The sequence below is a fragment of the Calliphora vicina genome, chromosome 1 (assembly GCF_958450345.1).
Source record: "Calliphora vicina chromosome 1, idCalVici1.1, whole genome shotgun sequence".
NCBI lineage: Eukaryota > Metazoa > Arthropoda > Insecta > Diptera > Calliphoridae > Calliphora > Calliphora vicina.
The window spans coordinates 135,947,877-135,965,652 of NC_088780.1; the positions used below are offsets into that span (position 1 = coordinate 135,947,877).

Below are 17,776 nucleotides of genomic sequence, written 5' to 3' on the forward strand. Positions count from 1 at the left end.
TTAAACTAAAACGTTGTTTTGTGTCACTTTCCAGGTGAGTGTTTTAAAAGCCACCACTTCCATAGCATAGGGAAGTCGATATTGAGTTCAGATTCTTCCTCGATGTCATCGTATTCCGTAAAAATCGAAAACTTAAAGCGATGTATGAGAAAGTATAGATTATGGGTATCAAAGTATAGATTATGGGTATCATTGAATAGTGCTTCCGGCCGGTCACATACAGACAGCGGCCAAAATCAAGATCAGCGAAACAGCTCGCATTTTTATATTTTTTTTGGGGTTGATAGCTCTCATAATTAGAAGTACAAAAACCTTAACATTCTTGCATGCTCTCTCTTAGTTTAAGAATTTAAAGTCAATATACATATATAATACATAGTACATTTCTCATATATTTGGAAAACAATCTGATCATTATGGGTATCATTGAATAGTGCTTCACAATATCTTTAACTTTTTATTAATATTGTGAACCAAAAATATAAACTGTTACTGGGATCTTGATTTGTTCCCAGACAGCTGTGTATGAAGATTCAGTGAGGTGCGTTTCTGGTGGTAACAAACAAAATTTATAGATGATCTCTCCTCACTCACCTAGCCAACGGGAGAATAGTTGTTCAAACGCATTTTCAGGCAAGCAGCGTACAGTGGTACCGAAGTAAAAATCCAGCGAAGTTTTGCGGCTTTTACAATTATAGTTCACAGATATTCCAAGTATTGAAAAAAGAGATAGCCTACGTTCCAAATTTCAATAAAATCGGTTCATCCATTTAAGCGTGATTGTAAAACAAATAAACTAACAAAAACATTAATTTATATATTTTATGGATTAGTGATAAACAATTAATATTCCATAGTATGTGGGACCTTATTTCTACAGAATTCAGACATATTTTCTTATAAATCTAAGAAGATCATGGTTAAGGTTTATTTTCTCAATAATATTGTAGAATTCGACATAAAAGGGAGGGCAGTAATACTTTTAAATACTGGAAGTTTGTTTTTAAGACAGTAAGAGCGATTTTGAGAAGAATCTACATTACTAAAGTATTGTTAGTTTAATTTTGTTTAAGTAATTTCATATCACAACCAGAAGACATTCACAATTGCAATTTCTCGGTTCAAACTCTTCTTGATTTAGTATTGGTCGATTTTTTTTTCAAATTCCCTTTGAAATATTTTATTTCCAGAAATGACATTCCTTTATCGATGATATTTTTTATCAATTAACTCACCATTTTGTTTCCTATGTATTTCAATAATTAGAATCCAAAACACGTATTTAAAAATAATTATTTAGCGAAATTTCTTGTTTTCCATTACTGCGTACAAACGAATTATGTACTAAAATTAGTAATTAATTTTACAAAATATTGTTGCATATTTTATATAAAAGAACTGTTTGTTGTCTTAGTAATTAATTGCTTTTATTATTTTAAGTCAAATTATTTACATAAAACTACAAAACTAATAATCAAGTCAGAATGAAATACTTGGTCCTTGGACAATTTTGTTTATGCAAAATGCGCAGATTCGGAAACATTATTTATTTGTATAACCAAATAAATAAATATAAGATTTGTTTAATCTTCATTGCGTGTTAGTAATTTCTACAATGTTCATTTCGAGCGTATAAAGTAAATTTGTTCTGGATATTTTTTCCAACATTATGTACTTATACTCATCAAAAAATTCGAAATTGTTTTTATTATTGATTACAATTCACTACATCATATTACATATGTGTACAAAATTTTAAACTGTTACTATAAAAAATAACAAAGTTATAACCAAAATTAATAACAACGTGTCATCAAGTGCACTTTTTTTTAACAGTAATTAATTAATAAATAGTATTTTACCATTGTAGAATTAGCAAGGTACAATTATTAGAAATTATGTTCTCAATTATACATTCCCAATAACTTCAAACAAAAGAAAATAAAAAATATAAAAAGGAAATGCCAAAAAATTTGAATTTAAATTTTTATTACAAAAATTTACTAACAATTGAAGAAAAACTATATTTTTTAATAAGTGTGTACACAGAAAAAAGTTCCAACATAAATATTATGATTCGAATTCATTGATTTCAATTCATAACATTTATAAATAATTTCTTAAATAGTATGATTTTTTTAATATTTTATGTTTTGAAATAAAATCTAGAAGGCTTGAAAAATATAATTTCAATTTCATTTTTATTTTTATGTTGTTCAAAAATGTTTGAAATTTTTCATGGAAAATTTTTAGTTTTTTTTATGATTTTCAGCTACAAAATGATATAAAAAGCGCGAAAATGATTAAATTGATTTAAGAGGATGAAATGCTTTTATATTTATGAATGTTTTATTATGTTTAATGATAATTTTTAAGTTTCAGATATTCTCCTTTTTATCTTAAAATATTGGCCAATATATGGCTATTATGCAAATATTCTTGCACTAATTCATTATATAATACAATTATAATGCAATTTATTAAAAAAATTAAGTAAAAAAGCAAAAATTTCCGTCATGTAAAATTTTATAATATGAACATGTTCTTATTTTGAATGAAATAAGTTTGGGAAAAAAAGTCAAGTTCGATTAAATACCATGGTATAACAATCAGTTATACCATGGTATTTTACGTTATTTTAGGTATTTTTCTAATATGTTTTGTTATTAATTTAAAAAAAAAAAACATAAAAAATATCTATAACTGCCTTTATTTAAAATTTAATTTTTTCATACAAATTTATATTGATAATACGTTATTTTGTTTTTAGAAAACAACAATTCAAAAAAACGTAAGACTCATAGCTTAAATAAAGAGTGTGCTTTAAAAAAAATATTTTTTATAAAATATATTTCTAGTTTCATTGTAAGTCAGATTTTAAAAATTTTGTTTCAATATCTCAAGTAGATTTCAGTTACGAGATTCCGTTCGTTTACTTTTAAAAACTTGTAACGAGAGTGTTAAAAGTGACAGTTCGTAGATAGAGAACATGATATCGAGCCCTAACCGCGAAAATAACGTAGACGCCAAAAATCAAATTTTATAGGAGGGAGTTTTTTCGTTTTTATTTTAAGTTGTGCGAAGAAAATTACAATGTAGTCTATTAATGGTATCATACATGCGATAAGTGCATTTTTAAGTTAATTTTGTGAGCAACAAATTTTGTTGCAGCTGAGACTAAATTGTGGCGCATACGATAAATGCTTTACAAAGAAAAAATATTTTCTTAGGTTTCGAAAATATATTTTCTTAAAGTATTCAGTAAATTAAACATTTGTTATAAATCATAGTAAAGATTTAACATAATATAGTAGGTGCTTAGGAAATTAAGGCACATCTTCTTCATATATTTCGTTTAAGGCGTCTTTAATATTTTGGGAATGTTTTAGGGCAATATATTCGTTATAAAAACAAATTTTTATTGCAAAGAGCTTTTATATCATTGAATTTATGTGACGAAATTTTTAATTCACTTAAATTGTAATAACTTAATTCACTTAAATTGTAATACAGTAATTTTGACTTACCTGCACAATCAACTTTGCACGAAATTTGGTGCAGGTAAGTTAAAAATGCAGTTACCTCAATGCACTTACCTGCTCATTGATGCTGGTAAGTTCATTTACAGTTTACTGCCCAAAAAAGCAGCTAACGGCAAATAATTTCACGAAGCTTTGAGATTTTTCCGTCTAAAAATAACGTCAAATTGATATTTTAGATACTTTTAAAATTATTAAGAAGTGTACAACATATTTTTTCATTCAAAATCGTATTTTTCTTATTTGTTTTGATTTAATTTTGTATTAGGCAGCTAAATTAAATTGTTTTCATGAAAACCAGTTATAGCTTCCTAAAGTATTATGCACTTATCTTAAATGTGCAGGTATGAACAATGCACTTAAATTAACGAATTTATATGGAGTTTGGTAAATAAATATACACAACACAAGTTTTGTGCACTTATATGCAAAATGCTCTTAAGTGAAAGGCAGGTAAGTCAAAACTACTGTACTAGTATTTTCTTGAATAAAACAGTGTAATATTTATACCCTACACCACCATACTGGGGAGGGTCTAGCACCCACCTTAAAGTATACCGATCGACTCAGAATCACCTTCTGAGTCTATTAAACGATGTCCGTCCGTCCGTCTGGCTGGCTGGCTGTCCATGTAAAGCTTGTGGGCAGAGTACAGGTCGCAATTTTGTACATATATTTTTTCGGCCCAAGGACGAAGCCTATTGAAACTTGCTGAAATCGGTTCATTATTTCACATAGCCTCCATACAAATTTCCTACCGAAATTGGACTTCCACAAATTTTGCTCCAAATAAGTTTTATATATACGGAATTCATGTCACCAAATGTTATTGTGATCGGCCCATAATTAGTTATAGCTCCCATATAAGACCCGCTTCCAAAAATCACTTTAACGTGCATAAATCTCTTAAACATTTGGGTATACACATAAAATTCAACATAAATAACTTTCATGTAAACATAAATCACACCACCTAATTTCATGGTGATCGGTCCATAATTGGTCATAGCTCCCATATAAGGCCAATTTCGAAAATCACTCAAAAATATAAATTATTTAAATTTTAAAAAAATTTTAAGAAAAATGATTTTGCTCTTTTACTTAGAGTATTGTATTATGTGGTCCGGCTTGACCAACCATACTTTCTTACTTGTTTTACTATGAGGCATATTCAAAACTTTTTGAAGGTCGAAACCATAACACAATATAGGTACACTCAGTAGAAAATAAATTCTAAATTATACAATTCTTGTAACGTCAAACAAAAGAAAATATAAAAAAATGTGAAAAAAATCAAAATCAAAGTTTGACGTCATAGGGCGAAATATTGAAAACTCTCCCTAGTGATTCTACCTTCTACAGTTATTGTATAATGGGTCGAAACTAGCACATGAAAACAAAACATTTTCTCTCCTTAGTTTTTGGTCCTTCAAAAAAATTCTTAAACTTAAATTCTTCTGTTCGGATGTGACTGCTGTCTAAATTTTGTCCTTGATCACATTTAGTACATCTATCTTTTTGTATTTCAATTTCTTTTGATTTTCTCTCTAGTTCTTCAGCTACTCTTACTTTCATTTACAGCCCCTTTTTGTTTTTATGTCGCTTACGTTATTTTTGATGTAAAGCAAAAAGGTGAGTACGATATAATTGAAATTGCGATATCTCTGTATATATAAAAACTTAATTTTCATTATTTCGGGTGTTGATGCGCACGAAAGTTTTCTATCGATTTCCATTAAAAAGTCAATTTTGAAAAAATGTCGTTTACGTTATTTTTGCGTTTAGGGCTCGATATGTACAAAAAATGTCCAGTAAAAAATATCAACATAAAAATATGTTTAAAACATATGGTTGCAAATGTAAACAAAACTAAAAAGTGGAAAATTAATACAATTTACAAGTTTGCAAAGAAAATATGTAAAATAATACAAAACTAATGTTTTGAATTGATTTATAATAAAATACAACTTATTTTACAAATTGTTGTTCGCGTACTTTTTTTTTGTAATTTTTCAGATTGAGAGTAATTTATTTTTACTCTCTAAAATAAAGTTACTGGAAAATACGCGAACACACCTAATAATACAATTATTGTTAGTTAACAGTAGATCGGTAAGAAAAAAGTAGGTTTCCAAAAATTTAAAAAAAAAATCGAACTTATACATATATTGAATTTCGATAAACGTAAATACTCGTTTATAACGTATTCATTTAAAATAATTATATGTCAAAATTTAAAAAAAAAACTTAAAAAGTTTCTTCTAAAGATTGAATATTTTTAAGCTTTTACGATAATTTTAGATATGACATTGAAAGCGCATTTCAAAGACCTTTCTTGATCCAGCTCACCACATACTACTGAACCCAGGGAAACATTTTGGGAAACGGCATCTTAGAGTAAATAACATTTTTATTTTAGATTTGAACATCCACAACTTTGTTTTGGGCTACCCTAATGTATTGCATAAAAATACATACATATGTAAACTTTTATAAAAGCACTGATTAATCATTCTAGACACTTTAATACATTTATATATATTTGTTTGTTTATATCTCGGAATTCAGTTTGTGGTTTTCAAGAAATAAACAAAGTATGTATGTTTTTTATTACCATGTATTTTAAATATGTTTATTTTAAAAATATTTATAAAAACCAAAGAATAATAAAAATGAGAGGCTTCCCTTCTTGTTATTCTTTGATAAAAACAATAACGATATTCATGATGTTGAGTCCTCGTCTTGGTAATGTGTTTGTATAAAGGACTACCGCTAATGTAGTAATATGGTTTATCTAAACAATTTAAGTTTTAAAGAATACATGCACGAATATTTACGAAATCGAATATAAAACTATAATCAATTTATCGCCGGTTGGATGTTTATGATATTTAATTTTACACCAGTCCAAATCTATCTAAATTCGAAGTTAAAATGATGTCTTTTACTGCGGTAAATACTACTTCAATATTCTTGGTGTCTGTAGCGCAAGTGTAATGATAGTACATCCTGTTCCGAACTTGCAAAAACATATCCAATATAAATTTACGTGCTGCTTCGCTATCATATCGTGGCCCCTTAAATTCCGTATAAAATTGATCCAAATGAGAGTGCATAATTTTCTCCTCCAACAAATCGTCTTTATTTAAAAACAATATAATTGGCGTGCCATGGAAATAATCCGAAATAGATTCAAAAACTTTTCTAGACTCTCTTAGACGATTACGTTGTTCATTCTCCTTTAGAACCTGGTCATATTCCGAAATGGCAACTAAGAATAATATAGCCTTAACATTATCAAAGCAATGCATCCACTTTCTTCGCTCCGAACGTTGTCCACCCACGTCTGTCATGCGGAATTTTACATTGTTCACTTGAAAGTGGTGCTCAACTAGACCTGTGGTCGCTATACGAACTCTTAAGATATCCTGATCCGTAGGCATATAGTCTGGCAAAGCAATGCGATCAATTTCGCTCAAATAGTATTTAGTGGAATCATGCAATTGGTATTCATTACGTCGCATATAACAGTTTTGTATGCCCTTGTCGTTCCACAGTTCTTTAATTGCGGTCAAATAGGGATCCTCTAAATAGGTTTTACTCCCGGTATTTACATACATTATGAGCGTAGAGTTTTCCGTAGCATTTTCGATTCTCTCATAATCAATTTTTAATGATTCCATGGCAGCTATCATATTTTGCATTGAAGTAAAAATATTTTCATGTATCAATTTAATGTGACTCCTTCTTTCCTCGTCGCTGTAGCCATTGTCGTACAGAATACGCATTTGGCGTATAAATGTCGATTTTCCAGATTCTCCAGTACCCAGTAATAATAGTTTAATGTCTTTTTTGTATTGTTTTTTAAGATCCCTTAAGATTTTATCCATTTCTTTTTGTTTCCTTCTTTTTTCGCTAAAACAACAGTAAATTTTATACATTTTATATAACGATCACTTTAAAACACAGCTCTCTATGTAGCGTCAATTAGAGAATACTGATTTAAAATATATTATTCTTTATTAAAGACTATATAGTACATATGTACATTGTAGTTGTAAAGAAGTTTTTAATAGAATTCTTTTAATTTTTAAAATAAAGCATGAGTGTTACTATAACGGTTGCACACGAAAAACATATTACAAATGTATGATTTATGTACATATATTGTACGAGTACATACATATGTAATCTGTGGTATATTTGTGTAATTTTTTTTATACTCACTAGTTCCGCGTGACATATGAAAAATGGACATAAAAGTTATCTTTTGTCCGACTGTGGCAAAAAGTTGACAATTTATAAATGAATTTTAAACAAACCCTTCACTATCCGTCGTAAATGGTATATACATTAGAGTGTCCCTTAGAATTAAATTTGAAACATTACCCGCTGAAAACATTCGTAATGACCTAAAATAACACTAAAAAAATTAAAGTTTATTCTTACTTAAAATATGTATATCCATATTGTTACGAAATTGTACTTGAATTCAAATATAACGATTTTAACGGCTGATTTAAAGTTGCATAATGCTATTTGAAAGCAGTGCCTCTCAAACTGTAACATATCTGCATTATTAACATTAAATAAAAGATTTGAGTTGATCATTGATCGTAAGTATGGCAACGCTGAATGTTTTCTGCGACTCGTATATTCGAATTCGAATATTCGAGTTTTGACAGTTAAAGAACATTGTAGAAAGTTTACCAGAGATGGCGTGTGTATTCGAAAGCTCTAGGCTTCGAATATACGAGCTTTGACAGTTAAAGAACAATCTAGAGTGTAGATGGCAGTGTTATAAATATTGGCAGAGGTTGCAGTCGTTAGTGAGTTTAGCGAATAAACATCAACTGACTGCCTTAAAGTGTGCTGTATTTTCAGTTGAATTCGTGTACATTATAAAGTGTGTCTGTATTTCTGCGAATTTATAGACGTGTATAAAAAACATTGAGTGACTATTTAATTCTGTGGTTGTTGTACATTTTAAATAAATAGTTTTTACAATTTTTAAACTACTAATCGGCTTTTATTTGCAATATCCGATAAAAACACATAACAAGTAAATATTGTTACGTTTTAATCTTTTCAAAACGTTTGGTTTATTTCCTTTATATAAACCGGATACTTTTGATTGCAAATAAAAGCCGTTTAGTAGTTTGAAAATGGTAACAACTCTTTATTTATTCAAATGTACAACAACAACAGAATTAAATAGTCACTCAATGTTTTTTATACACGTGCAACCTCTGCCACTATTTATAACACTGCATTACCATCTAGAAAGCTCTATTTCTACAATGTTCTTTAACTGAATATTCGAATTCGAATATACGGTCGCAGCAAACAGCGTTGCCAACTTACGATCAATGGTCAACTGAAAGCTTTTATTTAATAATGCCCACAGATATGTTACAGTTTGCTATTACAGCACTGTTATTTATGCTACTTTTAAATCAGCCCTTAAAATCGTTATATTTGAATTCAAGTACAATTTCGTAACACTGCCCCTCGCTTAAGCCTGTTCATCCTGGATAGGCATAGATTCACTTCTCCCATAGGCGGCTAGTCGTTTCAGATGTTCAACTTTAATTCCCGATTCTTAACCACCCTATGTGGTCCTTTGCAGTGATTCGTTAATTTGGATGACAAACCCTTATTACGTTGTGAGCTATAACTGGTTTTCATTTGGTCATTTGTCGTTCGTCTCCGAACGAGTTCATGCATTTCTTTTTCTGCTGAAGCACCTTCATCCATCTTGGAACCCGACCTGATGATCTTTTCACTGCGGGACAGACCAAGGAATCCAACAGGAACCATTCCGCCGCTGCACTGTTCAACGGGGGCCTCCATTGTTACATGGCCACTTTTCACTTCTGCTGGTTCCAACACCAACAAACCATTGTCTATACAATCCTCCACTTCCTCACGGGCACATACCAAATCCTCTGACTGCGGTGGCAACCTTTTGTGCTCAACAAAAACTAACTTTCTTACTTGAGACTTGCTCTCATATCCGACGTCAAGGGGTATTTTAACATTCCGCCAATTCATGACTTTTTGTCCCATATCCAAATTAATGCTGTGACTAATCATGAAGTCTGCACCAATGATTACTTCGTCCACAATATCGGCAACAACAAAGACATGATTTACGCTAATACCACCAATAGTTAGTTTCACATTAACTTTACCATGGACAGCGGCAGGCTCTCCTGTAGCGGTGCGTAGACTTACATTGCAAATTGGTTCCATCGATTTCTTTACTAAATCTGTTCTGATGATAGACTGCGACGCTCCCGTGTCCATAGTAAGGATGTGCTTCCGACCGTTGATGTACCCACTAGCAGTAAGATTGTTATTTTCCTGCTGCAGTACTGATATGGAGATGGTGGGGCCATCAGGTGTGGGTGTCAGATCATGTCCCTCAGTGCAAGCTCGCTTTAAAGGTGGCTCCTGTAATGCTTGATGATTCGCCAGCTGGTTCTTTCTTGATGCTGAAACATATCTGATTCGCTTTATTGGTGCTCTGCAGTTTCGCTGAATGTGACCCATTTTTCCACAGTTATAACATTTAACTTTGGCTTTAGTTTGTCTCTTACTTAAAGCCTTTAAAACTGCCTCTATTAATTCCTTTAATTCGTTGACCATACTTCTATCATTTTCAGCGACAACCTCGATTTTCCGCACATTACACACCTGGGGCTTTGAAATTATCTTAGCTGTTTCTTGTACCAGCGCGAATGAGACGGTTTCAAAGAATGATGACTTTGGTGTGGCACATACCACAAATTTTATCTCTGGATCGCGAATACCATTCACAAATGTCTCTATCTTCAAATGCTCCAAAATCGGATGGTTCTCCCCTGGATAAATAAGCTGTAGCAAACGCTCGATTTCCATCGCAAAATCTTGTAGCGTCTCATTGGCATTCTGCACTCTACCACGCAATTCCATTCGGTATAATTCTTTTTTATGTTCGCCACCGTACTTACGTTGTAGCGCCTCCATTATGTCATCATAACAATTTCTGTTGCTCACTGGCACGCTTTCAAGAACTACCGCTGCATTTCCTTTTAAGGCCAAAATCAATTCTATAGCTTTTTCTTCATTGTTCCACATGTTTCTAATGGCAACTGTATCAAACTGGAACCTGAGAGGATTCTTGAAGTTTCGCTTCCATTTCAGCTAAGTGTTTGATAGTTTCTTTGACTTCAGCTTTAACCTCAGCACGAAGTTTCTCATTGTCGGCAAGACGTATCTCGTTGTTTACTTTTGAAATTTCAATTTAACATTAATAAAAAATATAAAAATTGAAGGCTTTCATTCTAATGAGAAGTAACCGTAAAATTTAATTTATAACAAATCTCCTTTCAAATAAACCTTCTATTTTAAAAATAAGTTTTGAAACATATTTACAGTGAATGTCACTTAAAATCGTACACCATCGTAGTCAAATTTATTCATTAGTTTTAGAAAGTTGATGTTTTGGAAATATTTTAAAATGCTATTTTTATATTGTGTGTGCTATTACCTATCAGAAAATTGGGTATAATTTTAATTGCCCTTATCCACAAATAAAAAAATTGGGTAAGACTGTCAGTGCCCAGAATATCAACGCTTCATTTAAAATCGTAAAAGCACTAAAAAATAGCAAATGATACACTACAAAGTATTAGGATTATTTAATATTAACATTTTTTTTAATTTTTAAAGTTTTAATTATAATTTAATATAATTGTACGAATTTAAGTGAAATATGAATTTTGTGATGTTCTTTAATTTTCATCAATATTTTTTTAACGAAATGAGGTTTTGTTAACTTTTTTGTTGAAATACATATTTTTTGTTCTAATTAATAAAATGACTTTTAATTTTTTATACAATCACCTATTATTGCCCGTATAATTTCATAATATTTAAAAAAAAAATATATTGTACGATTTTGAGTGACACTCACTGTAAATACTATTAGAATGGAACATTATAGGCGAAGAAAATAAACAATATAATAAGTTTTTCTATATTTTCATATAATTACGAATAAATTTACCATTAACTTTTAACCGTTTCTAATCGGTAGCCAATCTTGGAATAAACGCAAGTACAAATAGGTAAAATTAGTTTTGGGTTCTAAACGCTTTTCATTTTTCATGTTTCATAATATGGCAACTTTACGCATGAGTGTAAGGACAAGTATTCACAATAGTAACATGATTTATCTGCCTAAAACTATGCTGTACTTTTATTACAATACATCATAGTTAGAAGGGAGGTGATGAATCTGGTGAGATCGTCATTAAAAGTATGCCGAGTTTTAAAATTCTAGAAAGTTCTGGTAATAAGCAAACATACATAGTTATAAAAAATGTATTTATAATAAGAAGAATATACAAACACGTTGTAAATGTAAGTGAATTTTGTCAAACTCAGAATCTGTAATGAAATATGATTAAGTGGCTGTAAAACAGTCATGTTCACGCCATACAACAATTGTTTGAAAAATTTACACACATTTGTTATGCTCTTTTAAAAACTTTTGTTCATTCATCGCTGAGAATGCGAAGAAACCACATGTGACGGACTATCGCAATTTTTTTGCAGAAATTTATTAAGCATTGTTGTTGGTTGTTTTTGTTTGAAGCATAGCAAACACACGCGTTTCAATTACAATTGAACACAATAAAACAAAGTCAAAAATAAATACAAAATTTAAGAGAATTTCGGACTTACAATGTATATTTTTTCATTTCCTTAAAATTTAAATTACATTCATTTAATAAATTGGTTTTATTTGACAAAAATTCTAAATCTAAACTTTCTTCATTTTGTTATTATTTTAAGTGTTTGACATTATGTTTGCTGGGTAGCTCTCTCACCAATACATCTTCATTTTTATTTTTGAACATCACTGCTGTAAAATCTATCTCGAATTATATTTCTCAACAATGTACAGTGGGTTCAAAGTGGCGATTAATTCGGGGAAATCGAAATTTTTATATACATATATATTTTACAAAATACAAATTGTAAAAAATAGTTTGTTTTTTCTTTTTAGTAGGTTTTTTATTTTTCGATAGATTCAGAATTTTCGCTGTAACTTTAAAACGAAAATAGACAAATTAATAAAATAAATTGCAAATCTGAGCATACAATATGTATTAGTTAAAAAAATAAAAAACAAATATTAAGTATTCAGAATTAATATTAATATAAATTTAATATAAAGTCCGATTATTTTACAAAATTCAATAATTACACAAATTTATCTCTAATGAATAATTATGAAATACATTAAAAGATGTTCAGCCTAATTATGAATAAAAATTCCCCGGGAGTTTTTTCTCTTTTCTAATTTTTCCTATTCAAATTCAATGGGAAAAAACTCCCGGGGAACAAATTCCCGCGGAATTTTTTATTCATAATTGGGCTGGTTCCGCAGAGGCTTAGCTGAAAATTTTCCACTACGATGAAGAATAAATCAGGCTTATTATGACCGATTGCCGTTGACGGTGATGGCCTGGCCGACGTCGTTCTCAAAGAAATATGAACCGATGACGCACAATGGTTCAAGGGCGGCATTAATTTCCTTCATGTCTTCTGATCTACCTGATTTTTACACAATCTAATTATCATGTACCAAAAATATTAGGCTTATATCTTTATTACTTTTTTGTCCAGAGAAATTCAAAGTTGACCTAAGTGAACGCGTTTGAAATTACCTATTATACATATATGCTACCTTTTATCGCTTCATGCTTTTAAAATACTCTTGTAATATATGCAAATAAAAAAAATTTTAAAATTAAAAAAAAATTATGTACTACTATAAATTGTCCAAAAATATTTATTTTCTCCAAATTCTATGGTTTGTACCTATTGATCTCCAACGACCCAACTAGCCCGAGACTTATATCAAATTAAAGCTTGAAGTCTCAGCTAATGATTTATTAAAAATTCAGCTGCCCATTTTTGCCCCTATTGAACATATTATTTCGAAATTTCACATGGTTGGAGCTGAGGTGCTTTCGAGTTGATTCGTAGTTGTTCAGCTTCCTAGAGGTAATGGGGGCCAGTGTGTGGCCCTTTGGATTTTGTCACTTCGCGTCTAAAATTTTTGAAACAAATCGCCAAAAATCCATTTATGATCCGAACGAGCTGAAATTTAAAATATAAATAGTACTTGAGAAGATCTACTAAAAACACGCTTAGATTTGTAGGTTATCTATATTAGTTGATGAGATATTTAGGTGTATGGATTTAATTTTTTTAATTTTGCTCGATCTTTTTTTGTTTTTTTAGATATGGCGGGCCTACGGAGGGTCGAAATTTTGCTATCTTAGAGATAAAATTCTAAATAAAATAAAAACAACTTACTAACAGTTATATACGTCGTCCCTATAAAAAGTTACATGCATCCAAAGTTGGTGATTTGGCAAAAAAAAAAACTGAATAAATGATAGCAAATTTGACAGATGTAGGTAGCTTCAACAATATGACCTCTATCAACTGAAAATTTAATGTCCATTTATAAGATTCAAATCGATACATAAAGAAAAAAAAACCGTGTGTTAAAAAACAATGGTTAGTTTCGGAAAAAAACTTGAAGAATTATGAAAAAGATTCCGGAAATATTTTCACAAAAAACCAGAACTTTCACATAAAATTGCGGACAAAAAAAGTTTTTCTAAGCGTATTTTTTTACAATTGATGTGTTTTTTCTATTTAATAAAGGGTATATAGCTCTATGACTTGTTTTTTTTAAAGCTATATTATACGATGCAGGGTATAATTTAGACTAATATAGAATTCTTACTTGTTTGTTTTAATCTTTATATTTGCGGTTGACAATAACTCAAAATATTTAAATAGAATTCTTTACAATTATTTATTTGTATTGCCTATATAGTACATATGTACATACATAAATATATTAATAATATATGAAATATTTCATCATTTTATATATTTTATAAACATTACAAATTAAATAATTAATTAAGATAAAACATTAAACTAAATTAAAATTGTATAAATTTGCATTTAAAATCGTATCTCGTACAGCTCTATAAACGAAAACAATGCTGGCACTATGTTCATCGACAGAACTTAAAAAATAATAATAGATTCTTCGTTTTGACGGTATGACTTTTAAAAACAGATCCAATATAAAAGAACGAGCTTCTCGCGGATCATACTCTCGTCCCGTGAATTCGGGAAAATAATCGACCAAATGTGAATGCATGATTTTTTCCTCAAATATATCCAATTTATTAAGAACTATAATAAGTGAAATATCGTTGAAACATTTATAGGATACTATTGATTTTAAAAGTTCTAGAGATTCTTTAAGGAGATTGCGATGCTCCGGGTCCAATGAGAATTGATCGTATTCTGAAATCGCCACCATATATATGATGGCGGTAACATTATCGAAACAATGCATCCATTTCTTACGTTCCGATCGTTGACAACCCAAGTCGGTAATGAGGAATTCAACATTTTTATAATAAAATAAATGCTCTTCGAGACCATGCGAAGGATCACGTGCTCGCAGAATATCCTGATCGTTGGGTATATAGTGTGGCGCGGCTATGCGATCTAGATGGTTGAAGAAATATTTCGTTGAGTCGAGTAGAGCGAATTCTCGTCCACGCATATAACATTCCTGTATGCCAGCATCGGCCCACAGTTCTTTTAGAGCCAAACGAAATATATCAATAAAAAGTACCGGATAGTTTAAGTCCACATATTTAATAAGAGCCGCATTAACGAAAGCATTTTCTTTGGTCTCATATGAAATCCGTAAAACTTGCATGGCCTCGATCATAATTTGCATGGCGTGGAATACATTTTGATGGATTATGCCAACATATTTCATTCTGTCGTAGCCCGTATGACCCTTGTCATAGACAAAACGCATTTGACGTAAAAATGTGGACTTTCCAGATCCGCTAGTGCCCAGCATCAGCAGTTTTATTTGTCTGTTGTATTTGCGCTTATAAATTTGCAGATTACGTTCCAGCCGTTTATTTTGAAGATTTTGAGCCCTTATCTCTTCCGAACATAAACAATTCATGGTGAATATAGTATGTATATTTTTCAAATTACTTATTTAAATTATTTTTATTGACCGTCTATACCAACCGCTGTTAAGAGACACTCTGTCGTTACTAGTTGCAAGATAAAAAAACAATTAATGGTTTATAGCTGGTGTTCTTGGTTTTTTAATAGTATTTTATTTACATTCATTTAAATTTATACGTTGTTTTGAAAAGACTGTCGTAACTCGAAAAATATTAATGGATCGTCCGCATTCAGACTTCAGAAAATCTATTTCAAACAACACACGAGCATCTATATCGACTCCGGTATCTGTAACGATCCAGAATATGCATACAGTGGTGGCCACCAATTTAAGACAAATAATTGAATTTTTTTTTATCAACTGAATTTTAAGTGCGATAGAGCCAAAATAAAAGGACTTCTAAGGGTATGAAATTTATTATTAATGTTTCTAGTTTCTGAAAAATATTTGTGGAAATACGTTGACCCACCTCAGCGAACATCCGCTGTTAATAACATGATATGACCGAAACTAATGGAACTAAAAATTCGAAATTTGGTCCGAATATTTTATAATAATAAAATTATAATGATATAAATGCGAGAAAATATGTTTATTTAAAAAAAAAATGTTTGGTCAAGTTGTAGAAAAATTGTATGTTTTCATGATGAATATGTATGAATTGACACAGTCGAATAAAACACACTTGTGTAGTGTTTATAAACCGGTTAACCGAAAACCCGGTTTTTCTACGAAATCTCGGTTTTTTACGAACCAGTTAATTTAAAATGTTGATTTTCGGTTAACCTGTTTATCCGGTTTTTATCACTCGGTTAACCGGCTTTTAAAATTTGGGACTAAAATTAATAAATCTCATGTTTTTGTGCATTTTTAATATTCATTGTGTAGTCACTATTGGTCTGATTTGAAACCTAAACTGCTGATTAACAATACAAACCTCTTTATATTAATATCTTTAAGAATTGCAATGATTCTAATACACTACCCCACCATAGTGGGGAGGGTATAATTTTGAAATCTGATAATGGAGTTTTATTATTTGTTTGGTATGATTTATAATGAAAATAATCACAGCTAAGAAGAAGTGCACTTGCATTTTATAGGTCCTTTTTTGGGACTTGTAACATTTTCTGTTTCATATCAGAAAGTCTAGGTGATAATAAATTTCTAAATTATCAAATATTTAATTAAAAAATTGATTTACAATTTTCGGTTCAAATTTAATGAATAAACCAATAATTAAAACAAGTATTATATATTTAGTAACATATTTATACTCAATTCCATTTGAATGAGACAATAAATATGAAATTTTTACAAAATAAAATGGACTTATCACTTTTGTATATTTATAGTTATTAACCGTTTAACCAACAAACCGGTTTTTTAAAAAGTCGGTTTTCTATAAACACTACACTTGTGTGTTAAAACAGTCATCATTCATACATATTTGTGGAAATATTTGAAAAAATAATTGACAATTACATGGAATTTAGCAAACAATTTTTGTCTTAAATTCCTGGCCACCACTGTATATACCCTAACACTAATCGTGGAGGATACAAAACCAAATCGAGTTAAACAGGGACATTATTTATAGTACTTAATTTAAAAGTCGCAACAATTGAGTTATGACATTCTTGTCGTGAAAGTGCGATGTACTCGTAAGAGTACATATGCATTTTAATAGAGAATGATGAGCAATTTACACAGAAAACGTAAAACAAGAGTGTTTTTGGAATTTCTAATAGATTTTTATAAAACATGGGCAATGTTTTTGCGTGATGCTATTGAATATTTGGTTGCTGGACATTGATAAAAAAGTAATTATTTCAAACTACATTACAGAATAACCCATTAACAACTTCGCTTAAGCCTAGTTCGAACTTCTTTTTTGAATGTCAACCCCCGATAGTTCGTATAGAACCGGACTTCCCAATGTCATGGTCCTTATTCCCGAGAAATGGGGGTAAAGGTGATCCACAGATTTTTCCTCGTCATGACAACATCCATAGTACTTATTAAAAGGTAGATCAATCTTCCTGAATGCGCGGCAATGCGATTATTAAACGTAGTTTAAACCACAACACAAATATTTCAATATTGCTTTATAAATTACTGGCTGACCCAGTTCGCTTCGCCACCCCAA

The 17,776-nt window shown here is 30.4% G+C and overlaps 2 protein-coding genes across 2 annotated transcripts; both read right to left on the reverse strand.

Annotated features, from left to right (window-relative positions):
- Window positions 1-6,138: 6,138 nt before the first annotated feature.
- Window positions 6,139-7,509, reverse strand: LOC135957803 (guanine nucleotide-binding protein subunit alpha-11-like). The gene has a single exon (XM_065508610.1). It carries the CDS (start codon window positions 7,478-7,480, stop codon window positions 6,437-6,439), a length of 1,044 nt encoding a protein of 347 aa, XP_065364682.1. The 5' UTR covers window positions 7,481-7,509; the 3' UTR covers window positions 6,139-6,436.
- A 6,979-nt stretch (window positions 7,510-14,488) lies between these two features.
- On the reverse strand, window positions 14,489-15,808 carry LOC135957814 (guanine nucleotide-binding protein subunit alpha-11-like). The gene has a single exon (XM_065508621.1). The coding sequence runs from the start codon at window positions 15,616-15,618 to the stop codon at window positions 14,551-14,553; it is 1,068 nt and encodes a 355-aa protein (XP_065364693.1). The 5' UTR covers window positions 15,619-15,808; the 3' UTR covers window positions 14,489-14,550.
- Between the last annotated feature and the right edge of the window lie 1,968 nt (window positions 15,809-17,776).

What these genes read in the sequence shown, in the direction of transcription:
- LOC135957814 (XM_065508621.1), bottom strand. Translation starts at nt 15,618, where the DNA reads ATGAATTGTTTATGTTCGGAAGAGATAAGGGCTCAAAATCTTCAAAAT.
- LOC135957803 (XM_065508610.1), bottom strand. Translation starts at nt 7,480, where the DNA reads ATGTATAAAATTTACTGTTGTTTTAGCGAAAAAAGAAGGAAACAAAAA.